Source organism: Molothrus aeneus, chromosome 1 (assembly GCF_037042795.1).
Source record: "Molothrus aeneus isolate 106 chromosome 1, BPBGC_Maene_1.0, whole genome shotgun sequence".
NCBI classification, from domain to species: Eukaryota; Metazoa; Chordata; class Aves; order Passeriformes; family Icteridae; genus Molothrus; species Molothrus aeneus.
Window position 1 is genome coordinate 32,336,317 of NC_089646.1, and position 26,368 is coordinate 32,362,684.

General features: G+C 37.5%; 1 protein-coding gene across 2 annotated transcripts; it reads right to left on the bottom strand.

The window, feature by feature from the left end:
• Window positions 1-1,891: 1,891 nt before the first annotated feature.
• On the bottom strand, window positions 1,892-25,613 carry HYCC1 (hyccin PI4KA lipid kinase complex subunit 1). Of its 2 annotated transcripts, XM_066554511.1 has the most exons (11): window positions 25,549-25,613; window positions 24,585-24,686; window positions 20,743-20,922; window positions 18,009-18,089; window positions 17,352-17,467; window positions 16,933-17,028; window positions 15,169-15,285; window positions 14,324-14,411; window positions 13,673-13,832; window positions 7,147-7,441; window positions 6,140-6,250 (listed from the first exon to the last, which is right to left on the bottom strand). In XM_066554511.1, exons 1-10 carry the CDS (start codon window positions 25,597-25,599, stop codon window positions 7,173-7,175), a joined length of 1,260 nt encoding a protein of 419 aa, XP_066410608.1. In that variant the 5' UTR covers window positions 25,600-25,613; the 3' UTR covers window positions 6,140-6,250; window positions 7,147-7,172. The 2 variants fall into 2 exon arrangements, with proteins under 2 accessions (XP_066410599.1, XP_066410608.1); XM_066554502.1 differs by lacking the exon at window positions 7,147-7,441 and having other exon boundaries at window positions 1,892-6,250.
• Between the last annotated feature and the right edge of the window lie 755 nt (window positions 25,614-26,368).

Sequence of the window (26,368 nt, forward strand, 5' to 3'; positions counted from 1 at the left end):
CCAAGCAAGCCTGTGTGGGGGACTGCCAGGATTAGTCAGCACTAGTGATGAGAACAACAAGCATCCAGCTTGTCAGAAGTGCTGTGTGACTCAGAGTGACTTCCCGAGTCCTTCCGCACCATTACATTTCTGCATTGTCCCTGCACATGCAGAGTAACAGATGACTCAACACCACCTTATTTTAGGAATCAAGCTAACCAAGCAAGCGCTCTGTGATGTGAGGGCTTGTTTCACAAAGGCTGCTGGAGTTTCACAGTGACATTCTTCCCACTACCTGGAATTAGCAGGTGTATTTATTACCTGGCAGCTGTGGGCTGGGAGAAAACCCCCATACTGAAGTCATCTTTAATACAGAGCCAGATTAACATAAAACATGAAAAACAACTATTACAAGCTCAGCGCAGGCTACCAGCTGTGAAGTCTGTAGGAACAAATATAATTTCTGTAACTTGTTACTAATGCCTGTAATACCTTCATAAACCCCTTTCCCCGTGGATTGTCCAGCAGGCTCTCAGCTATATTCTCATCCTTCAAATACAGGCAGTATTTTGGAGTACCACATTTTGGGAAGAGAAAAGGTCTTGAAATTCATGTTGTTTTTCACTACTCAATAGCTATTCGACCCTGAAAAGACATTAAGAGCCCATTTTAAGCACTGCCTTTCACTCACTGTAACTGAAAGTGTAAATCCTACACACTTACAGGACAATCACAGCACCAAGTCTAATTTGTACCTTTTGCAAAGGAAAACTTTCACCTACTCCAATGCTTGAAATCAGATTTCCCTTCTCACCCATTTAAATGATGGGAAATGGAGTTTTGTCCTTCCAAAAGACATGGTTAAACACTGACATCTGAAAAATAGGAAACTATGCAGTGAGATCTCCCACTGCTGCCCTCTACTACAGCTCTTTCCTTCATTCAGGTTTTTCTATAGCATTGCATCAGAGACTACATTAGTAAGGGCAAAGGAAAAAAACCCTGAACTAAATGTAGGATCACAACCCTGGACCTACAGAACGGAGCTTGCCTTGCACAGGAATTTCTCTGCAGATGGCCATGGGAGACCATCCTAGAGAGAGAGGCCCAGGAGAGCTGGAGGATCTTCAAGAACCATCTCTTCCAGGGTAAAAAATGGTCTATGGCTACACACAGAAAAGCAAGCAGAGGTGGCAGAAGGCATGGAAGCATGAAGCAGGAGCTCCTGACTAGACCTGAAAAAGCAGCATACAGGAGGTAGAAGCAAGAGCAGGCAACTTGGGGAGATGCACCATCCAAGCATGCACAGGTGGGGTCAGGAAAGACAAAGCCCAAATGAAGTGGAATATGGAAGGTGGAAGGCAAGGGAAAAAAGATTTAGCAGAGAGATCATCAGCAACAGAAAGACTAGGGGAAAAAAAAAGGCATGGCAGCTGAGTGGGGCAGAGGAGCTGCTGACAGAAAATGCCAAGGTACTGACTGCCACCTTTGCTTCTGCTGTTACCAGCAAGAACAGCCCCCAGAGCTACCCTGGACACAGTGCAGATAATGGCTGGGTATCAAACCACTGTTAATATTCACACCACCAAAGCACCAATCTGCACAGGTAGTGCTGCTTCACTGACAGGATCACCATCAGCTTCTGCCCATTTGCAACTCACCTGCTTGGACTGGCCCTTCACCCATCAGCGTTCTCAGCCATGGTGTCCCTCCTGACAGGGTGCACTTGCAGACCCCACGTTGTATAAAATAGGTATTCAGCATACTCTAAGTAATGCAGTCAACCTTACTATGACTTCTGGATGTGTAAAATGAAAACTGAACAAATATGTAGCTATGTAATGTGTATTTCAACAAAGTCTGTAAAGAGGCAGAATTTTTGCAGTACAAAGTATTTACAAAAGCATACAACTTCAAAAAAACCAAATTTATTTTACCGCCAAAATTATTAAACACTAAAAAGACAATCTTGTAGCCTATACATTAGGAATGTAAGTTTTCATGTACAATCAGAGAACACTTCACTGCAAAAAAGGTGGGGTGAAAAACTGTGTTTCTAAAACAGTGTCACATAATGAGCTGAAGAATGAAAGTGTGGAAATTCAGGTTCTCATATGAAAGACATACATCTATAGACTGATGCAGACGTTCCACAGACTTCAGGGAATATCAAATGTGCACATCTAGTCTTAGAAGTAGAATTATACAAATACAAAAGGCAATATATTATACATCTATATACAGCACAGTAAGTCTCAAAGACCAACAAAAGGTACTGGACAATTACATTAGAAATTTCTAGAATTTCTCATAGGAAACCTCCTTAGAGAGAATTGTGGCTAAAACAGCTCTATTTCTGTACCTTTCAAATTTGTTAGGTAATCAAGGCAATTCAAGACATTTAAATCCACTCAGAAAAGTCACTGCAGCTCTACAGCGAGTGGTTAGAGGCCATACACTTTTTGCACAAATGGTACATATTCTCACAACAAAAATAATTCTTCTCAGCTTCAGTGAGTTCTGCAAGTGTTGCTGTTCAAAGCCATCCTTGGAAACAGTGGCCTCTGATTTGGAACAGTAAGGTCAGTTATAAACGTCAGCAGTGAAACAACTTCTCTTATTACAATGTGAGATGATTCACTCCTACATAACATTTTCCCTGCAGAATGGTGCAGCTGTGCATGTTTGGAAGGTATTCATCAGAACTACCCACTCCTGGGCAGACTGTAATATGTGGTGTCTTAATGGGTTTCCTTTACACTGTTAGAAGACATCTACTTTAACAAAGACTTTCCATCTGACAGTCTGAAGTGATTGGATAATGCTCAAACCCCCATAGTCTGACAATTTTAGAAATATTTGCTTCCTGCCCTACTTCCCTCATCACTCTTCCCACCCCTCTCCTAATCCTGCACCATGGATATTTGGTCAACAAATAATTCTGCCTCACTCTCCCTTGTGCTTTTTTTTTTTTTAAACCTTTCAATTTTTAAGAAAATAAAGAAGCACAACTCAAAGTTTTGGTACTCAGGAAAGAAATTCTTTAGACTCAATCAGTATGAAGGTGAGATGTCAGCTCACAAAAACACACTCCTCACTGGGTAGGTGACTCCAGAGACCAATACAAATATGTTTATATGAAGCCACATATCTATGGACAGAACAGTCTTTAGTACCAAGAACCTTTCTTTTTATCATTTTCTCAAAAAAGTACAAAGATTTATGTTATTTCAGTTGTACCAATAAGAGCCTGGGTCTTGGGTTCAAGCCAGACCAGCTGGATAAAATAAAAGGATAAACAAACTTCATTTCAACACCATTTGGCTTGTAGCCAAGAGTACTGGAAGCATTATGTTACATATCTACACTTTATGGCATTTTAGATCCTAATTTGAAATCCTAATTATTTAGAGCTAAATCTTCCCAGTATAATAATTTTTTTTATACCAACACCCAGCTTGAAAGAGTGTCTACCATGGAGGTAACAAACAATTATGAATTAAATGAAACAAAGCAAAACCAGCAGAATTCTCAAAAATTCTAGCCCCTCAACACTACCTCACAACTAATACCACAACAACAAATATTTGTGTACTGCAATTTTATTTATCTATTCTAGTTTTATGTCAATTTAAATTACTGTAAATTTTTTCTAATGCGTTTTTTAGATCCTACACTGCAAAAGCAGATTAGGGAACTGCTCTAAGTTTTGCAGGTTATTTCTTTGCAACATCTAGATCAAATTTCAAGGGAAGGAAGAGCTCTGCATTCATTGTGTGTAGAGACAACCAATGCCAACTATCAGCTGCTAACACCCTGCTGCTGCTGGTGGTTATGCATGTCCAGCACTCAGATGCATTAGTCAATGTGTAACAAATTTCCTGTCTAATGTGCATTGCAGAAAAGCCTATAAAAAAGAGGCTAAATTTTCTGCTGTAGAAAGTGTTTACAAAAACAACCTCAAAGAACCAGTTTTTCTCACTGGTCAGTATTAAAAAATAAACAGGGCAAATTTGTAGTTTATATAAGTTTTCATGTAAAATTAGGAAAATACTTCACTGTAAAAAGGTGAAGTACTGCATTACTAGAATAAAATGGTGTCACACAACAACATGAAGAAAGAGAAATTGTGGCATACTCCTTTAAATTCAGGCTCTTGGGTAAATATGAACACCTACAGACTGTTGGGGTTATTCTGGATACTTTGGTGCATTCTTAGGAATGTACAAATCCAGTCTGTGGTCTTATTAGTACAATTATAAAACTTACTCTTTTCATTAATTAATAAGCTTATTAATTGCTATAAACCTGAATAACATTAGCTGTTTAAAAGCTACTTGTGCTTCATTTAAGTCAAAAGTATCTATAGTTATCTCCAAGCAAATGGGAAAGTCTACCAGAATTTTAGTGTTTGTTTTTTACAATGTTCTTTATAATAATGGATTAACAGCTGCAGAAATCTGGACAGTTGGGAGCAACTATGCCTTAGATCTTCATCCAACTTCTTCACTCATAATAATATATTGTCTGTTCATCAGCTAATAACTGCTATTGGAGTGGCTTTGTCAGCAACTGCTTCTTCAGATTTCTGCATAAGAAGTTTTAATGTCCATTTTAAATTAAAATCTTAACATTATAAAAGTTGTTGTCAAACTCACTGAAGGCTAAAGGTTAGATAAAACCTTGAACAGGTTGCTGGTTTAGAATTTCGAACTAGAAAAATAATAGATATAAAAAACCTTAGGAATTACAGTGCTACTGATATTTACATTATAGTTCCAATTTGTGCTTGCAAGTTACTGAAAGTACACATCCTTTGGTAGTATTCTCTTATTCTCAAGCATGAAATTCCTGTTAAGCACATTCATACTCCCAATTTGCTTGCATCAGTGCAAAGGGCTCATATTTCTACATAACACTGGTACCCAAGCACATCTCTTCCCCACAGACAATAAAAATACTGATGACTGGCTTTTGTGAGTAGTTTTGGAACTGATTTTTAAGAATCCTAAAGAAAGAGTCTGTCATATAATTTTTAAGAGTGACTATTACAGCAATTGATAACAATTCCCAGCCACAAGCTCTGCTGCTGTATTACTTTAGGCCCAGTTTCGAAGACATACAGATAAACCAAAATGCATCTAAAATTGGACTTATACAGGCATAAAGAAGTATGAACATTGCTACCTGTACTAACTACCAATACAAAAGCCACCAGAACACCAAACAATGAAGTGATGCTTCTAGTTTATATTTACATGTAAGCACAGCTCACATGTAAGACAATGTCTGTTCTTACAATGCTCTTCCAAAACTGCATGACAATACTGCAAGACTCCTCCTAAAAAAACCCTAAGTACTTGCAGTTTTGCCTATGCCAAGTGGAAGACAAAAAGTAGAATCTGGGAGAGGCACTCTATTTGTTCCCACATTGTACATCTGTAAGAAGCCACACACCCTGGCCAGTGACAACAACCAATTAACACTTGTTCAGCTGGTGAAGTTATAAACTTTCCATGAAGCTGTAAAGATATCAGAAGCTGACTCAAAATAATTATAACTGTTGTCTATTCACTATTACTGTCAAACATGAGCCAAGTAAGAATTTACGGGTTTGAGACTTAAGGAAGTAACGTATGGCATATTAAGAGCTTAATGTACCAATATCAGGATAAAGTCTCAGTAATTTATTTTTTATACTGGCCAATTTAATGTCAATCTGTTGACAAAGTTATGCTAATACTGGGAGGTCGCTGCTGATTAGGTTGTTTGCTTAAAATAGGAAGATCTGTTCTTTCTGTTCCATATATCAGTTTTTCCTCCTGAAGACTGCAAGCTGAAAACCTGTTTGCCTCTGTACCAGAGACACCACCACGATTATTTGGAACTGGGACACCACTGACCTGTTCAAAGGATTTACTAAACACAGTAGTGGTTGTTCTGGCCAGGCTATGGCTGCCAGGCTTAGGCAGGGACTGACTGGTTGTCAGTGTCAGTCTCTTCAGAGAGACAAGCTCTAGATTCTCACTCATGGCTCTCTGAGTTTGTTTCCGTGACAAATGCTCTCTGCAGGTTTCCCCTTCTTTTTCTTTTCCTCCAGGTTTGCTTCCTCCAGACCTTCGTTGGCTCTTCCCTAAGAGGTTCTTGCTGCTCATGGTGCTGCTGTTAGATAGGGCAGACTGACTTGTACCAGAAGTAGCCCTAGAGTAAAACCCTTCATCGGTTTCAGATACTTCTATCAGTTCTTCTTCAATTGCTAAGTCAGAATTATCTGCACGATAGAAACAGAAATAAAAAATTAGCAATTGACTGTCTCACATTCATTGATTTTACATATTGTTCAATTTTGATATTTATAAGCATGAAGCCATAAAGCAGTAGAACAGAGAAGAGAAGACAATGCTTACCTATTCCACGACATTTTGGAATTAAGGTTCATTAGGGTATAGAGTTACAGCAAGTAATGTCGTATTAACTACATCAAAAAGCATGCCCCCAATCTCATTTTGTTGTGATTTTGAAGGAAAAAAATGCATTCTTGTTAATTCATGCAAGAAATTAGAAACATAGAGATTAGAAAGTACCATACAGAACAAAACAAAAGTGTAAATCTTATTTTGAGCAAGTGAACCACTACAGGATTTGGCAAAGCTCGTCAATTACAGAGGTATGTGATCAATGCCCCAGGACACCCTATGGCACCTGCATGTTTAGCAACCCAAGAATGCTTTAGGACTGAAAGGTCACTTTCTGCATCACAGGTCTGGTGGTAAGAGTTGGAAACTCAAGCACATGAGTTTTTGTGCTCATCTCTAACAACATGAGATCTGCAATACACCACGAAAGGCAGAATTTGGGAAGTCTGAGTTACAGAGCAAGATACTTTTAACATCCATTTTGATGGATTTTTCATACCATTGATCACTGAATTTTGTAAACTCTCATAAATATCCTTAATAAACTCAAAGGTATGTTGAGTCTCTGTGTATTTTCTCCAGATTAACTAGTAGATGTCCAGATCTACTTGTAAGTATGTCATCATTGTATGTGGCACAGACAAAGCTGTGTGCAATACATGCAACTGTGTTATTACACATGCAAATATATTAACTGCATACTTTAATTCTTGAAACATGCAGCAGTGACCCTTTCAATCAACAGCGGTACCTTACAGTGCAGCTACAAGTGCTCTGCTAAAACTGCACTCTGCCAGATGAGTTTATTCCATCCTCCATCATTTTTCTTACAGATTTTTGCCTCCTGATTTCTGGCAGGCCTTTGCTGTCAGTTCTAGGTTCTGTAGCTGTTTCCTGTACTCCCTGTAAATGCTGAACATCATTTTCTGCTAGAGCTCTGCTCTTTTCCCCATTCCCGGTCCTCTCTCCAGCCACACTTGTGACACTAATCTCAGGTATGATAAAGTTGCCCAATTCAGTAGCATCATTACCATTCTCTGGTTGTTCTAGAATTAAAGATGGATAAGAAAAAAAAAACAAACAAAAGATGTCTGAAACAAAACATGAAACAAAAGCCAATTGATACAGATGACTTAAGCATTATAAATTAAAGCAGATGTACACATATTAACCTCTTGTTAATTAGCAACATTAGCAGGTATGGAATTTTGCTTTATTTCTAAAATGGCAGTCTTCAATCTTCCAGTTATTGGCCTGCATCACATACTGGAAAGACCCACGCTTGATCTTTCAAAACTGAAATTTCTGATGATCATGAAACACATTATCAGAAACAAAAGAACAGCTCATAATTCCCTTTTATGTTCTCCATATCACCATGCTAGAGTGAAAGTTACTTTTACAATGAAATGGCAAATCAACTTCATATATTATCATTCAAGACTAGAAAATCTACACATACAATGTCACGATGCTGCACCTTGGTCAGCCTGAAAGCTAAGAGTGAAACAACAAAGTCAACTCAAGCACACTTTGATATCCATTTTCTTCCTTCATTTCAAAAAATTGTTTTCAACGGGAAAGGTATTTCTGGATACCCCAGAAAAACTAGTGGAGAAGAGCACTGTGGCACAGAAACTTGACAAGACTAAAAATGCACTAAAAGCACAGCTCAGAATAAATCTCAAGTGAGTCCCTATTTTATTCATAATGCAGCTCTTCCAGACCAGAGGATTAAGTAAGGACCACCCAGACCATACAGCCAGTCTGCTGCTGCACATGATAGAGGCTGGCAGCAATCTGAACTGACAGTAGGAAGTCCAAAACCAGAGGAATTTACAATGAGATGATTTCTCACAGTGGCAGCTCTAGTGCTCTTTAATTCAAGGGGATCCCCTCTTCCTCCTGTCCCCTCCCTGAAGACTCTCATGCAGGCACTGTGCACTTCTAGGTCAGGGGGCTCCAGCACTGGGCTTTTCACTACCATTTGTGCTGTCTGCACTGATCACAGCTGAGCCAGAAGGTTATTCTGGCAGGGATGGACATCAGTGTCCCCTGGTATATCAGCTATCCCTTATTTTACCTGAAAATTCTAATAATCATAAGTCTTTCTAACTAATTAATGACCAATCAAAGTATCTATTTAACAAGCTGCACCACCCAAAGGAAATTGCATTAATAACTGGTGCTATTCCTCACTGAATTCCTGATATTTGGGACAAAACTCAGAACTATTGACTTATAACAGCACTTTCTGCAAAAGTCTTCTATTTCCAGTAGCAAAAGTGGCAAAAAGCTCCATGAGCTGGAATAGTAATAACAATAAATAAACAATTGTGATAATGAAAGCACCGCCAAATATAGCCCTTTTTTTCCCTAAAAACACAGAAGCAGAAAGGTCAGTAAGAAGATCAGTGCTCTGACTGGCCTCAGTGCTCTAACTTCACTGGAGTGAGGAACTTGTGCCTCTGCAATGGCAATCTCTGAAACTCCTTCCTGCTGCCCCAGGAAGGGGTTTCTCCCAGAGAGAGAAAAGGACAGAACAGAGTTTAACTGTCAGAAAGCACTAATTATCCAACTCCAAAGAAAGAAGACTCAAAGTACACAGCAGAAATCAGAAAAGCAGGGGAAGATTTTTTTTTTTTTTGGGTAAAAGATTCTGTATAAAAGCATTACACAGTTATGGTTATTTGGTGGTGTGCACTTCTAAATGTAACATCCAGCTGTGATATCAGCACTTCACCCAATACTGCTGCATTCCCACAGCTGACTGACCATTACTACAATGAACTGAGGAAAAAAAAACCCAAAAAGTTAAGAGCTTTACTCATTATAATTATGTCTAAAGGAAATATACCTTTCTCTGAATTTAACTGACTACAGGAGGAAACTAATGGAAAAAATGGGATATGGGGTATCTCAACTCCCATTAGCACTGCCTACCATAGCAGCTACAGGCTTGTAAAAGTACACAATCCACACCCTCCATAGCATACACCTTCCTTATTTTACAGCTTTTAAGGACATCCAAACCTTCAGCTTCATGGAGCTTGGTGGTGAAGATAATACTGCTTTCAAGCTGGACAGCTCTGGGGGTCTAGCCTTTGAGAGAGGGCTATTAATGCCCAGTACACCAGGTAATGCAACTAAAGAGAAAACCAAGGACACTGCTGAGCATTGTGGAACTGATGAAAATGAATAATTACATCAGTTTGATTGTTAACACAGATATACCCACAGCAGTTGAAGGAAAATGTATTTGGTGTCACATTTCTGAATGCTTTGAGTAGTACAACCAACTCTCATAAAGGCATTACATGTTTACTAATTGCTAAAACTTAATTCAAAATTATAATCTACCTTATTACAGTTACCCAGATAATTTACCTCAGTCTGCACAGGCAAACTGACCATTCCAAATGCAATTCAATTTTAACCCCCACAAGCTCAAGCTGTATGTCCTGCACAACTGTGTTAGCATATTTAATTAGTCATAAAAGGACCAGGCTTATACCCTAAGATTAGCATTAACTTCAGATTCTTGTAAGTTACAATTATTTCAGGAATTAATACTGTTAAAAGAGTAAGAAAATTCAAAGACTAGTATTTCTAAACCTTGTGTAATACATAAAAGTCCATTTCTGCAGTGAAGAAAAAAGTAACTTTCTGTCCTTCCTTGCTAATTGATGTCTTTGTTCTTGTCTTATGTGTCTCACCAACATTTGTTCAGCTCTTCTCAGCCTGTTACATCAGAGTATTTCTGATTACACACACCTCTACATAAGAGCTAATGCTCCCCTCCAGGTGTGATAATTTGTAGGCAATCTAATCCAACAGCACTAAATAATTTGTTGCTAAGTAGTGGCTAGTATCAGCTCACTCAATAAACAATACCCATTTATGATTAGATGGATCTGTTTTGCAAACCAACTTCATATTGAGTACCTCTAAAGTACCTATCTACGAAGTCCAAATTCACAGATGACTAATTAAATTTACTAATTGAATTACTAATTGAATTTAAAAAGTCCTTCTAAGTAACTGCTCCTAATGAACAAATTACAGGGTTAAGTATCACAAGAAGATTCAATGTTAAGTCAACCTTTATTCAAAACTGACTTCAATCTAGAGTTCCAGCAAAGGCTAGCAAGATCTAATGTCTGAAAACTTCTTAAATTTCTTAAAATTAATTTTTTACGAAAAACTTTGTAAAATTAATTTTTTAAAACATAAAGAAAAAGCCCCTGCTTCTCAGCTGGAAATGTGATTCACTGGGGTTCTTCTGTTTTATTTTACACACATATGTAGTGACTGAAAGTTGTTGCCCTTGCTTCCCCAAGAGATAATTTGTTTCATCAGTCTATGTAATGTATAACATCAAATACCTCTCAGCTGTCTCCTCTGACTTCCAAATCTATTTACACTAATTTTTATCATAATGAAAATAAAAATAATCCCCCAAATACATTTTTCCTCTTAAACTGCAAGAGAGAGAGAGAGAGAGAGAGAGAGAGAGATAATAATGGTCAAGAAGTACAAGGTTTGTCATCTAATTTCTACCAATTCCAATATTCATTTTAATTCAAACAAGCATGTCTAAGCACAAAACTTGTTATTCTTTCTGCATGCCAATTGTGAAGAGGTATTTCATATCTTTCTGTCCTCAGGAATTTTGTGGCACTGAATTAGTTTAGTAAGAATTTTGAAAATGAGAGACCATCCACTCCCACCTTAAAAAGGCTGTCCAAGTCACAAACAAAAGGTTTGTTAGGGTTTTATAATGAGAATTTTGAGATTAGCCACAGTGATTTATGCATGGAATATTTACCATTTAAAAGAACACAACTGGCAGTCACTTAGCTAGGTACCACAGGTTCAGCTTTGGACTCTTAATCAGCCTAGTCTTTGCATAGCCTTCAAATTTACAATTACTCCCACAACCAGCCACGTATTCCACTCCAACCCACCTTACATCATGTGATTTTCTTCCCCTTCATTAAATCCTGTACTGTTGAGACAAATCCAACATTTTCACCGAAACCCAAACAAAATGTTGGCATGAGCTGTTTTGAAAAAGTCCTTAATCTTTCAGTCTTTATCTCTGAATACTGACTACTCACTCCTTGCTTGGATTGCACTCACTAGATTATTGCTGTTTCTCTCAATTTGTCCTACTTTATAAGCCTCTCATAAAACACAGCATTCCACTCCACTTCTGAGTTCAACTGGTATTTTCATTTCCCTTTCACCTTACTGTTATCTGCTGCAGGGCACACCTGTCACACACTTTTTTCCTTGAACTTCACCAAGCCAGACTCCCTGCAAGGAGGCAATAACTGTAGAAACTTCTCTATTCCTGTATTTGCTGAAAACTTTGCTTTCTTATAAGGATGTATCCAATACTCATTTTGTACCATTGTAGTGTCCTGTAAACACAAAGGGAATGTTTATTTTAATACACTTTCAATTTCTCTAGATGACCTAGAACTAAGTATCCTTGATTTGTATTACTCTCCACCATCTCATTTGAACAAGCATCAAGAGCACTCAAAAATAATAGCTAACAAAATTGCCAAGCCTCAGAGGGCTTTTGTCCATTTAAAAGTTAAGAGATCATACAGTTTTCTTGCATCTGGTCAATAATCCATGCTTAATAACTTTAAGGCTGAAGAAAGAAAGCAGCCTTGAAATGTCAGTAATGACTTGCTACTCCATCTCACTAAAGACACTAATGTTTAGCTCCTCAGGTTTGTCTGATGGTTTTAAGTAGCTTTTAATCAACTGAAATGAAATTTGGTTGTTTTACCTTTCTTCTCTGCCCTTCACCCTCTCTGGCAGCTTACTATTGGTACTAGTACCACAAATGTGTTCTACCACCAAGTGTTTCTCAACACTTACCTGAATTACCTCTTGGCCAATTTATGACTTAGCAAAATTTTTCTAACTGTTCATATACTACAAAAGCTCACTTAGTAACATCCTACAGAAATTTTAATGGTACTACACAAATCTTCAGTGAACCTATTAGAAAAGCACTCTAATCTACACTCATGCTCTTAGCCTGTAACCAGGATTTCAATCCCAACAGAAAAATTGCCAATTCTGATCGCTGGTCCAGTGGCTCTTCCCTCATCCGAAGATGGCAAAGGTGAAGGAATACAACATTTAGACTTACAGAATGTCTTGCTGGTACTGCTACTTCTGCAGTACATTCAGCACCATTTTTTCCATACCATACTTTTCATCCCAGACTTGTGTTCTGCTTTGTGGCAGCCCTTACACTAGTTTGCCTAAATCTACAGGCTTTGGCTGGAACAGAGGCAATCTTCTTCACAGCAGCTGATATGGGGCTGTGTTTTGGATTTGGGGTGGAAATGGTGTTGATATTTTGTTGATACAGGGCTATTTGTGTTATTGCTGAGCACTGCTTGCACAGAGCCAAGGCCTTTTCTGCTCCTCACCCCACCCCATCAGCGAGCAGGCTGGGGGTGCACAAACAGCAGGGAGGGGACACAGCTGGGACAGATCCAAGGGATGTCCCACACCATGTAACATCATACTCAGTTCACAATGCTGGGGGAAGAAGGAGGGGGATATTTGCTCTTTGTCCTCCCAAGTAACTGTTAAGCCTGATGGAGCTCTGCCTTCCTGGGCATGGCTGAACTCCTGCCTGCCCACGGGAAGTGGTGAATGAATTCCCTGTTTTGCTTTGCTTGCAGGCACAGCTTTTGCTGTATCTGATTAACTGGCTTTATTTCAACAAGATTTCTCACTTTTACTCTCTCAGTTCTCTCCTCCATCCCACTGTAGGGAGTGTGTAAGCAGCTGTATAGGGCTTACTTGTTGTATGGGCTTAAACCATAACACCAAAACATAGTAGTTTACCCCTCTATCCTTAAATCCAATTTTTATTTAAGCACTTTAAGACAGATGAGGTTCTATGGTAAAGTTCTTAAATATTTATTTTGCTTCAGGTATTAGAAATTAGTTTTCAGAAGAAAGCAGGAACATCATTTTCTGTGGAAGCACTAATTGTGTACACCTCCCTTTAACAAAAAGGGTTTGTGTGTGCTGTGTTTTTTTAAAAACATGGTTAAGGAAATAAAGAATATACTTCATCTGAACTGTGTTGAGATTCCCATTCGCCAGTCAAGAAAATAATAACCTCCAAATTGCTGCTTGCCTATAAGCAATAAATATGTGAAATAACAAAATTCTCAATATTATTTTAAAAACATGGAAAAAGCTAAGAATTAATTGCAAAATGTGTTTCTTACCATGCCTTTTCCACCTATGCCCTCTTATAGACATGCTAGTCACAGCATTCCTTGATATTCTGGATGAAGTAGGTGTAATTTCAACCTGAATGCATCTTGTACCTTCTTTACTAGATTTCATGGCACCCTGAGGCAATGAAGCTTTTATTGCATTAGCAACCTAGAACAGAAGAGATGCACTTAAGTTCTTATCACAAAGGTACAAATTTTAGAAGAATTCTGTCAGAGATTCTTCCTATTTCAAGAAGAATACTGTGTACAATTCCAATTTATGGTCAAAAAGCACGCCACCTTTTTGGATGGCCTATAAAGAATGTTGGTTGCAATTAACTCTCAGAACTTCCAATTGACACTTTCTTAAAGTTTCCAGTTTCAAGATGTGGCTATTCCTTCTGTTGCACCACTAGCTTAGTTCTGAAGACTCAGAAGTGTTCTGCTGAAAACAGCTTGGTCACAAGGAAACGTGACACCACAACTAAGTGCAGTGAAAGCCCTATGTAGTGTGTGCACCTACAGACTGAGCTGTTTGCACAAGCACACACACAGCTTCAGGTTCCTGGTATCATCCTGTATCATGCATGCTCACAGCAAGGATTTCCCAGGCCAAAATTTCTACTCAACAAAGTATTGAGTAGAAAATAAAATACGTACCAGCAGAGGTTCTGGATACAGCTCAAGCTGTGCTCTATACAAAACGTCATCCATAGCTTTTCGAGCCAGATCCCATTCTCCATTATAACTGCAAAGGTAAAATTATACGGAATAATGAGCATCTATGTCAACAGATGAACCTTCTTGGTCACCTAACCTTCACAGCTCTGGTGTTCCTTGAGAGTTCAGTTCAGAGAATTGGAACTACTTGTGTTTGTTAGCAGTAAGCCTGCTAATTAGAGAACTTTGAAGTAGCATCTATGAAGACAAAGTTTTATTTTCACTGGTCACCCCAAGCAGTTTAAAAATTATATCATTAGCTGTTGATCAGCTACTCATGAAACAATCTGAAATACAATCAGGATTTTTTAATATTACTCCGTCTTTTGAGTGTTCCTGTATTACTAGTCTCCAATTATTTCAGTTACTGAGTGAGTGTCAGAACATGACTTTCAAAAGGTAGATGACAGCATTTTATTTTATTTTATTTGCAATTACAGCATTTCAGAGGAAAAATATAACCTCTTTTCCTTAACTAGACTGATGTCAAAACTAACCATGCAAAAATGTGAACAGCAGACAATGGCTGGAAATAGTTTTTACAGTATTTTCTTCCCATCAGCAGTTAAACCTATCAAGTGCTGCTCCAGCCATCTTTCTCCAGTGTGGCACAAGTAACTTCATCCAACTGCTTGGAGAACTATCTCTTCCCAAGGACCCCTTATTGCCTCACACAACATGTGCCCACAGAAAATGAAATACCTCCAAGGTAGTGTGTCTGAACAAGTACACAAATTAGGCTGGTATTTTGTTTGCATATTAGAAAAAAAAAAAAACAAACTTACAAGGCATAATAGATCCCTGTTAGCATTTGGACCATGAATTCAGATGAAACTGGAATCCTACTGTTGACTCCCTTGTACTTTCTCACTTGTTGGCGAGGATATCCACAGACACAAATTCTGAAGAAATCATACATTTGTCATTGATAAATAATGGAGAACCACCCTTGTAGGTTATAGACTTGCAATACTTCACCAGTACTGATCAGTTTTTAGAAGCCCTGAGTTGCTTCTTCTAAAAATGCAAGAATGACATCAAACTAAGGTAACATTCTTATGAAGAGAGACTCAGTAAATGCCCAGATGCAAAAAATCTGGATTTACAACTTGAGATCAGTACAAAATATTTTGTGCTGTAATTTTCACATTTACAATCTACATTTGTAATTTAAGAAAGTGATAAAAATTGAATTAGACTTACTAGAAGAAAACACATTTATTGTAGATCCTAAAGAAAACCCCCTAAATTCCCCAATGCTCAAACCAATTAAAGGAGTTATTCTATATATCCAAATAACAGAATATAGATTCCATCACATCCAAACAGGACACTGAAAGATATTAAGGGCTTCTGACACAGATTCCCAGTACTCTAACATGCTGTCTATTCTAAATTGCTGTCAGGGTAATATTTTCAATAAGCAGATGAAAGACAAAACCAGTCAGGAATGCAGAAAAATGAAAGAAGTTAAATTGTATAAATTAATAATTCAGCATCCAGACATTCAACATTTTGAAGCAGAAGGACTTGCTTGCATCTGCTGATAACTTGCTTGGGGTTTTTTTGGATGCTTTAAAAATATTTATTCCAAATACAATCAAAACCTAATCAAGCAGAATAAGCAGTCTCCTTTCCACAATCCTTAGTGTCTAAGTACTTTTACCTCATATATTAAAGCAGTTTATCTAACAAAGATCTTGTAATTACTCTTGTAAATATTGCTAAGTGCTTCAAACTCTGAAGTCTCTTGCCTCCTTTGAAGAGAAGGAAATCTTACAGGCATCCATTATCATGCTTTAGTAGTTTATTTAGTTGTTATCCTAGAAAAAAGCTGCTGAGGGTGACTTCTTGGTCTCTTGGGTTTCCTGGCTTAAGGAGAGCATTCTAATTTTTCCCTTAACATACAGTCCACTTTTGAAAATCCAGAGACAAACATGTTTACTATCCATTTCTCTTCTTTGAAAAAAGATATTGATCAAAAAATAGACGTTGTAATTAAAGCTGAGGTAGGCTTTGTTTTGTTTTGAGGTCAGGAGGGGCATGTTGGCACTGTTATTTTGGTTTTTTTGGAAGTAACAGCTGGTTTTGGAAATGCTCAATGTATCCATAAAAATGGATGTATATCTAGTTCCAACATCTACTATAATTACAAGAGAGTTTAAACCTGCACAGCATCTGAATTTATTTAGTAAACCTGCAATGCAAAATATACCACACTTCTAAAAGGCACTTCTGTTTTTTCTTTAGTTAACAAAACTACAGGTACTGTCATTAAAAACAAACAGTTCCCTTTGACTTCTCCTCTTACAGGAGAAGCTTAACCTGCATATAAGCCAGGTTATTGTTTCCCATTTTGAGATCTCAACCCAGAGTTATATAAGAGATAAATTAAAAGCAAATATTGCAGCTGTAAACAGCTATGAGAAGAAGTCAAGTTTAAAAGTGACCTTTGGGAACTCAAAGCTTGTTTTTAAAAAAAAAGTCCTAATTTACTGCACTTCAATTTAGTAATGGCATTTCAAGAGTAAACAACCTACAGAAATTACCTTGAAGAAATTTGACACAATGACTGAAGAGACATTGCAGGCATGTAGCTTAAGGCAGCATTGTAACAGAGCAGAAGGAAAGTCAGCACTTCAAACCTGGGATTTGAAAGAAACATTGCAATTCCATTACCAATTTTATTTTTTAAAAGAAAACAAATTTACAGGGAAATTTTTAAGAATTATTTGAACAGATTTGGCATTGTATTTCAATTTAATCAACAACTGAGTAAGCTTTTCCCCTACATGTAGTAATATGCCCTGCTGATCTTTCTGCATCTACATTTACACATGTTTAAAACAAAAAACCACATGACAAAACCCAGCATACACCTATCCTCCTTCAGTCTGCAACTATACTAAAAATTAGAAGCTCAGATCTATTAGGGACTCTCAAGCAAAATCCCATGATACAATTTCACCTGTTCTGGGCTGTCAGCATCTCCCTCTGAGGATGAGGTCCACTGTACACAACCCTGGACAAACCGTGCTGCGACAAAGCTCCTTCAGTGAGAGCCATGGAGCCAATGCTGGAAGGCTGAAGGAAAAAAGGGGCATTCAGAGCATGTCCACCTCAAATTTTGCTACAATGCAAGTGAAAATAGACAACAATACACATCACCATATTTACATATGAATTTTCAACAGGTTTAATGCTATCTAACTGTTTAGATGTGATCTGTTCATTTTACACCAAATAAGGCATATGGCTTCAGAAAAGAAAAAAAAAATACATAGTTGCTGCATGGGTATTATGCAATTATGACTATTCCACCTTGAAAAGGCCTCAGAGACCAGTTAGCAGTACTCTGAAATCTCAGAAGTATGTTCCTATGTCATCAGACAACATGTTAAAACTACTTTCCACTTTTGTTCTTAACAAACAGGCTCCCAAAGCATATAGGGCATTTGAAAGACCCAGTCTGCATGCTCTCATTGGCTTGAACTCCATGCCCCTTCAAGTTCTGCCCAGTGAGATGCCTGCAGCCTTGGGAGATATTTGATTGGCCAAGACCCCTGACAATCATGGTAACACTGCCCTTCTCAATCAGGAATTTCACTTTGTAGCTGTCACTTACTTCATGATAGACAGAAGGTTTGGACAAAGATGGAATTGTGAAACTCAGCACTTTGTTATGTCCCTCTTTGTCAACTATCTCCTGAAAAAGACAGAAGATATCAATGGTTACACTGTACTACAGAAAACAGACATCCTAAAGTGTTAAATATTATTTATTATGGGGACTGATAGGGATACTATAACAATCCAAGCTGCAAGCTAGAAATTCTCTATTTGCTTTCTACTACAGCACATTTTGCTTGTTAATGAAAACTCTTCAAATAACTTGGCCGAGGGCACATCCATTTGCATACATAACCCACATTAAAAACACTAAGAGGAAACATCATGTTTAAAACAACACGACCTTTTTTTAATTATACACTGTTTGCTAATTGCGAAGGTTAACAATCAATAATTCTATTCTGAAAACTATTAACCATCAAGTAAGCACTCAACAAGTAATTTGTTTTGGAAATATTACAGCTCTGGAATGACTGCAGCCTCGTAAGGTTTGATAGCAGCAGACCACAGCACTTGCAAAAGCCCAAGTCTGATAATTCACTCTATGGAATTAAAAGAAGCATGGATGCAAAGCTTTAGAGAAGCTACTTTCCTGAAAGATACCACCTCCACCAGTAGCTGGCAGACTTCTTGCTCCTGTAAGCTAACAGAAGACTAATGGGTAAGGCAAAACAAGATGTGGTTTTGTACCACAGAAGAACAGTGGAGTATTTTAAATAAAAAAAACTTTAAAGATCCAAAACAGACTTGACCAAAACAAACACCACACACTAGATTTTACTTCCCTCTTTTCTAAATTTCAGCAGCTGATTTCATATATCTAGAAGTAATAATTAGAAAGACATTTCAGTGTCTCCTAACACCCATGTGTTGGAAGGCTGAAGGTCTTCATAGTAATTATTAAAACTCCTGTCTTAAAATTAAAGATGAAGCAGTAAAGGAAGACTGAAAAGGATTAAAAGAGCACACAGAGCTGCTCCTTCTGAAAATCTGCACAGCTTCTCCACTCTTCACATAAACCACTATACTTTAATTTTTAATATTGTTCCTGGATAAATGTGGAAAACATGTTCCTCAATATATAGGAGAAAGGTAAAGAAAATGGCTACATCCAAACTTCTAAATTCTAAAAATATTAATATTTGTATTCTTCATTATAATCAGATTTTTAATTAAGTTTCAGGAGTACATTTCAAGATGTATTTGTAGTGTATGATGTGTATTAAAGTATATGAAGTGTATTAAAAAAACATTCTGATAACTACAGCTAGGAAAGCAAAAAATTTCAACTGCGTGCATTACCACTGTACATCCCCTAAGCTGAATGTAGAACAATCCAGTTCATGATCTCAAGGTTCAGCCACAATAATTCCACACCCCTCACAATGCAGCAAATTTAAAATTATTCTGAGCAAAATTTTTCATTTTTCATTTTCCTTCAGTAAGAAACTGAAGGACTCCTACTGAATGTTAAGTTGCCAAGAGTCCACTCTACATATTTGCATTGGAAATACTTTTATATTAGGCTTCATACTTCCTCTTGGTTTTGAATACATAAAGTTGTTGGTTAAAGAGAAAGTAACTAACTAAGCAGGTCATCTACTACCTTTTCAACCTGTACACTAAAGAACAATACCATCTTGATTGTTTCAGTTATAAATTTTATGCAACAGCAGGGAAGAAGTCAGCGTGAGTACAAAGCACTGCTTTACCATAAGCATTCCTTATGTCTTGAAGCAAAACAGGGAAGAAAGTTCCCAAAAGCCATGCTGATCTCTACAGCCTCCTAGAGAAGCTTGCTGTGAAATTCTTATGACCCCAGGCAGCTGGAGATGGAAAGCCAAGTTACTAACTGAGAAAGAACCTCTTCACAGCTAAGAGAGGATGTTACCAGACTAGTTTCAAGCTTAACTTAAATGTAATCTCTTCTGGGAGAAAAACAAGTGATTACAGCCACATCCATGAGCCACCCTAAATTACTTCATCATGGATAGAAAGGAGCGAATTGCCTTAAGGCAGAAGATAAGAGCAAATGCTTTTCAGGAATGTTCTTCTTGTCAGATACAACTAAGCATACAGAAAAGGCAGGAAGCTTGTACTCTGCCTCAGGAGGAGTGGAACATAAGGGCTAGGGTCTCTTAAATTAGACTCCTGGGTGAAAAAGATATTTCCATTTGCTTGGTGAAGACACCTATGATTATTTCTAGGAGATGGATACCAGCTGCCTTCTCCAGATTTTCAGATGAAGAGACTTGACATCACTATTTTGCTTCACAAAAAACCTTCCTAAAACAACCAGAACAAACTACACAGACAAGAATCCCAACAGACATAAAAATCCACTAAGTATTTCAAAATAGCCATTAAAAGACTAAAATATGGCGCTTTTAAGGGTTCCTTATTAATTCTGTTCTTCAAAGCACAGATATAGCAACAAACAGTCAAGTATTAGTTGAAAGTAATTTTTTTTGTGGTTTTTGTCCATATAGTCAAAACACAGGCAACAATTTCCAAAGCAGTGCCTCAGAAGTTCTCAAGCAGAATGTGAGTTTAATCACCATATCAAAAAATAAGTTACAAAAATTTCAAGAACCACAGAAAGAGCAGAGAAAATATTGACCAAAGAATGAAAGTTCATGTTGAAGATTTCTGACAGACACCGATTTGAAGAGTTGGGACTGAAATAATCACTTCATTTTAATTCCAAAACAAAATGTTGAAATACAAACCAAGTTATAAACTCCTAGGAGAAGAGCCTCTATGCATCCACTGCTCTGCAAATCCCTGCTGGCTGAGACAGCAAGATAGCACCACATCAATTCTGGCAGGAACTGCAGCGTAAAGCGCAGCAATTGCTCCTCACCGCTGCGGTAGAACTCAAAGAGCTGGTGGCAAACTGGCTCCAGAAGCTGAAATACAAGTTACAATCATGAATGAATAAAACATTACAAAAATCTGCAACTTTGTCTGGATCGATCCTTTAGCCAAAACTGTAAACTGATAAAAATGACATTTAAGTTATCAGGGCATGACTGATACAGTAACTGCTCAAGTCACCTTACACACTTTCATGCCTATAACATACTTTTGTATGATGAAAGTAGAGTCATTCATACTACATGAATAAAAAATTCCAATGGCTGCTTTGCCTTGGTTTTGGCTCACTTCCTCCAGCCTCAAAGGATAGAGGATAGAAGATAGTTATCACATCCCTCATACTTCTCAGTATCTCTAATATACAGGCAAAGTACCTGAACAAAAGGTCTTGTTATTCTACAACTCCAAAAGCATACACAAAATGAAGCTAGAAGTTTTACCCACCTAGTGAGAAGGGCTGTATGACACTTATATTCCAAGTATTACAAAAACTTAGTACACAATAGAATAAGTTTATTTTCCCACTCTCATTATAAGCTTCTAGAAGCTTCAATGTATTTATACACTTGAGACAGAAATGGGAAGCCTCAGGACTAATTTTAGAATCAAATTTGTTAAGCTGATACAAATGGATGTAAAACACTGAACTGGAAGTAATACACCGAGCTAGACCAAGTTAAAAAAAGATTTTAAAACAATGAAGTTATCATCCTGATGGTGTTTCTGGATTTAATGTGCCTTCTTTTGCTACCACCTACCTCTGATATAAGGATGAAACACTGTGTTAAGCACCACCTGTCAATGTATGGAAATTAGGAGATTTCCTAATTTTCTCCAATTAGAAAATATTGTCAAAAACAGCAGGCACTTTCAAAGCAAGCTGAACTACTAAATTCAGTCCTGCTATTTATCTACATCACAACTTTAGCTTTAGTAGAGTAAATTTTCAGAAAAATAAGAAAAGCAATTCTATATTCTTCCCTTTATTGAAGCAAAGGAGGCAAAATCACCAGGGAGACCACGCTAGAAAAATACCTGCTTGCTTTCCTAAGCTTTTCCTCCTGAACATGGAAAAAAGTCAAGTCAACATTTCTTACCTCCCAAAGCTACTTCTGAAACTGAAAGATCTTAGCAGATTTGAGTTCTTTTTTAAGAAGTAATCTGGGACAATCTGATCCATTCTAAAAAAGAGGAACTTTTAGCTTCTGAGAGATATAGCTCCACTTTGGAAATATCATCCCTGAAAATTCTACAGTAAAGGCAAAAAAGCCATGCCAAGCTGAACTAGTCATCAGTTTTAAGAGCAGTACAGCAAAGATCCTTCTAGAAAACCTTACCAGCAGAACTGTGCTCCATATTCAGCTTATATTTTTTACACAATTGACATCCTTCCCATAATGAAGTACCAGTTCTGAATGATGTGTTTGAACTTTAAAAGGCCCATAAATAGCTGTGACAGGTATCCATGTTTACATCGTTATCTCACTTCAGACAGCTTTGTATCAGCACATTGAGATGCATAATCAGTACAAAACAGATTTTCTTCCTCAAAATGCCACCACATGCTACAACCTAATATCAAAATGCACTAATGACTGTTGCTGTTTCAAGATATCATTTTGAACTAAGCAGTTCTAAAAGAACTAGACTGAGACATTTTTTAATGCTGGAACAGAACAATGTCCAAGCAATTTCATCCCTCTTCCTTTTAAGCTGCACCCAAGTGTGTTAGACACACCAAACACTTGCTATTTCTTAATGCAAGTGCCTGTTTGGCTCCTATCTAAAAAGACAGCAAGAGTGTTTTAAGTAAAAAGAAAAAGAAAAAAAATTAAAAAATCACATATATATTTAATTATTTTTGACCCCTGGAAGTCTTTAGTGAATTTTAAGTCCTTTAAATCTACACATCTTCTGGACTCTCCTTTCACTAAACTACATTTTTCACCTAGCAAGTGGCTCAGGAACTTCAAAAGTAACTAACAAAGTCTTTAGTAACACAGCTACTATGAAGTGGATGTTAAACAAGCAGTCCATTTATCTTACAAATGGCTAATTAATTTTTTGGAAAAGCAAACCAAAACAACTCATATAAAAAGCAAAGATGAACCAGCAGAAAAATGCAGTTACAGATGCCAATACCCATGATTACTTTTCAAATGCTTAAAAAAACCTCTCATCTATCCCGCAAAGTAAGATTAATCACAATTTTATGGTACTCATAATTATTGTAAGTGCATACATTCAAAGGTGTACAGATAGGGTTGTTTGTCCATTTTTAAACTCTGCAGTATTTGTAGTGTTCATGCATTAATGCTTCCCCTTTGCAGTACACTCTTGAGATAAGAGAGGACAGCACACACCCTCCACAGCGCAGCAAGCTGACATTACACAATGCAGCTAACAGATCTCAAACAGCAGTTGGAAGATATTACTTTTCTTTTTAACTGCTGGCTTGTAATAGTTTTCACAATGTGGAAAGCTTCAAGTGGCCTCTCCCACAAAGCAATGGCTACTTGGAGAACAGTCCAAAAAACATTTTAGGACTCTTTCTCAAGGCAGCACAACACTCAGTGTCAGCACTAGCTTTTCATTTCAATTCAAAGTCTCGCTAACAGGGAAATCTTCAATACCTTGCCCCTGGAATTATCCCAACAACCTTTTCAAGCAGAAGTTGCAGCAGCACCCTGCTACTAAGGTCCCTGAGAAACCTAGTGATAGTCAGTAGTAAGAAACCAAAGAACTTATGAAAGTATTAATTAGGCTATCAACAGGGAGACTCATCAGATTAATTTACATTTTGCTACGAATTCTGAAGACCAGACAGGCTTGACTCAGTAGTTGGAATGATTCACAATGCCTTTCTGAGCAGCAAATTAAAAGTACATTTGTTCTTTGCTGGACAACCTGAGAGTTTCACTATCAGCATTCTCTCCAAAAGCATATGTATAAAAGCTTTTTATCTTCTGACCTTTAGTACTGCCATAATCTCAAACTTTGGGAAGCTGCCTTATTTCTGGGTCTTTTCAGAAGAATTAAGGATTTGGTGCAGTATTAAAATAATGCACAAAAGGACTTCCAGATGGTACAAGGCAGTTAACAACAACACAATTAAACCCAGATCAGGATGTTCTGAACATACCTGGACATTTTAAAACAAGGGCAGTCATGGGATACAGAACCTTCTTAGTGCAGGTACTGAGAAAACCTGCCCTCCCTTTCCCACAATTTTTTTCACATTTTCCCCTCATTTCAGTAAGGGTACATTCCATGTATAAATCCATGTCTTTATATCATATGCATGTCAAACAACAAAAAAAACCTTAAAAAACCTAAGCAACAATTTAAAATAGATGGCTAACCTAACTTGTTCTCTTGCATTATATAGACAAGCTTCTGACACCAAGAGATTCACATTCAAGTTTTAATTACAGAAAGAATTCTGTCAGACACAAACATCTTTTCAATTCCTTGATGCATTTCTCAATTCTACATCCAAGTCCTGAAGCCCATGAATGTGACCTACAAGCTTAACTATGATCAGTAGGTTACAAAACTTACAATTTTTTTTTTAGTATGGCTAAGAACAACTTTTTGAAGGAGACTCTTCATCTATTACCTAGCATACAAGGTCTTGGTTTCATGCTGCCAGTGTTATGTCAGACATTTTGGGTGAGAGACCCAAAATACTCACTTCACTCTGTGGCTCCTGAATTACTTTGTAAAGAGATGAAATCAAAGCAGTTTTGTCTTTCAAGCTGGTAGCATAGCTGGATATGGATGCTTCTGGCAGTGTCTGAAATAAAAAGTATTATAAGCAATTTCTACCATTAAATATAACAGCTATTTCAACAATTTTCCATTACAAATCACTGTTTATCAGAGTTTACTATAAACTAAACCTTGTTTCACAAAGAAATCCCCACATTTTCAGAGTGTTGCCAGAAGATATACTGCACTCTGTCACCTTGCAATTTCATACGGGAATGTAACAACAGCAGACAGGAAATTGATTTTTAAAAAGTTACAAAAATGCAACAGCCACTGAAATTTCACTGTGAGATGTCAGTCCTGTGAAACTTTTACACTTTTCAGATCCATACTTCACGGAGTTTTCAAGACCAACTCTACACAGGTAATGAACATTATTACCAGATACAGAATTACTGTGGAAAAGCACAAATTCCAGTTAATGCAAATTCCAACTCTTCTCTAACACGAAACATATTTTTTGCCAATACTTAAGAAGGTAAAAATCTAATGTTTTTAACAACTCCTTTAGAAGATGTATGTTTAAATGTACACAAGTCTTACAGTAATTCTTATCTCCAGTCCTTGAAAGGACTCCACTCCACAGACAGGAAAACATATTTCCAGTGTATCTAAGCAGAGCAGGAGCAAAACCTACAGTCATGTCTGGTACTCAAACCAATAAAATCATTCATCTATGATATACATTTTCACTGCTCTCTGTCAGGATGTATGTAGCCCCAAAGAGGCAAGGAAAAAAACCCTTTCATGGAGACATTTGTATTTATCGCATGATCTCAGCAAAACCCAAGGCTCCTATCTTTCTTTTTCTAGAGGATGCAAGCACTCCTGCACACTTCACCAGCAGTGATTCAACACTTCTGGCTACATACTGGAGAGTGTATTACCTTGAACTCTGATAACCACTCCTCCACAACCCCAGTATCCACAGCTAACATCTTCCAACATCTGCTTCAAAACCTTCAGCCTGAAAGAATAAGCAAACACAGTTTGTGAATACTCCAGTCACTACATTAAGTAGATGATGAAAATTAGGTCTCTGTGAATATTTAAAGAATCTAATCATGCTTTTACTTGTTAACATTTTTACATGCTGACATTACTGTGAACTTTTATTGTACCTCACTTATGCACGCTGCTGGAAGCATTAAGCACAGGAGTCTTCACATACAGCAGTTTAATAAATTCCAACTATATATTGCGTGGGAAGCAAGTGAAAGATTTTCAGAAATGGCATTCTGAAAACAGAAAATATTACCTCCTCAATTTCAATTTATTTTTCAGCTTACAAGACTCGAGAGGAAACTGTATGGACTCACTGAAGAGAACCTAAACTCTGTTTAGGTTTTTCCAAGTCAACTGCAATTCCCAGCTTGGAAAAGGTCACTGAAATAAAGGCGGATGGAAAACCTTTCAGTCCTCCCCCACCATGGCAACTGCAGGACAATGAGCCTGCTGCCTCTGCATGGAGCCTGAGACAGCCTCCCCAGCCCAACATTCTGCCCAGTCTCAGACAGAGAGAGGCCATCAGCAATAGGACTTGAACACAAGAGATGCAGAATGGCTACTAAATTAATTCCTGATTTTTCTTCAATTTTGAGAAACCACATAAAAACAACTGTCCCTTGGAACAGCTTCTTCTAACACAAAAGACAATATATCATTAAGATACAGAAGTACTAGAAGTTAAAAGAGCATGCTGTTAGC

Excerpts from the sequence above, each read along its gene's own strand:
- HYCC1 (XM_066554502.1), bottom strand. The coding sequence starts at position 25,599 with ATGTTAGCTGTGGATACTGGGGTTGTGGAGGAGTGGTTATCAGAGTTC. Across the intron at positions 17,468-18,008 it reads AACCTTCTGTCTATCATGAA|CCTTCCAGCATTGGCTCCAT; the intron begins GTAAGTGACAGC and ends TTTTTCCTTCAG. Across the intron at positions 6,251-13,672 it reads GCATAGGTGGAAAAGGCATG|ATAATTCTGACTTAGCAATT; the intron begins GTAAGAAACACA and ends TCTATCGTGCAG.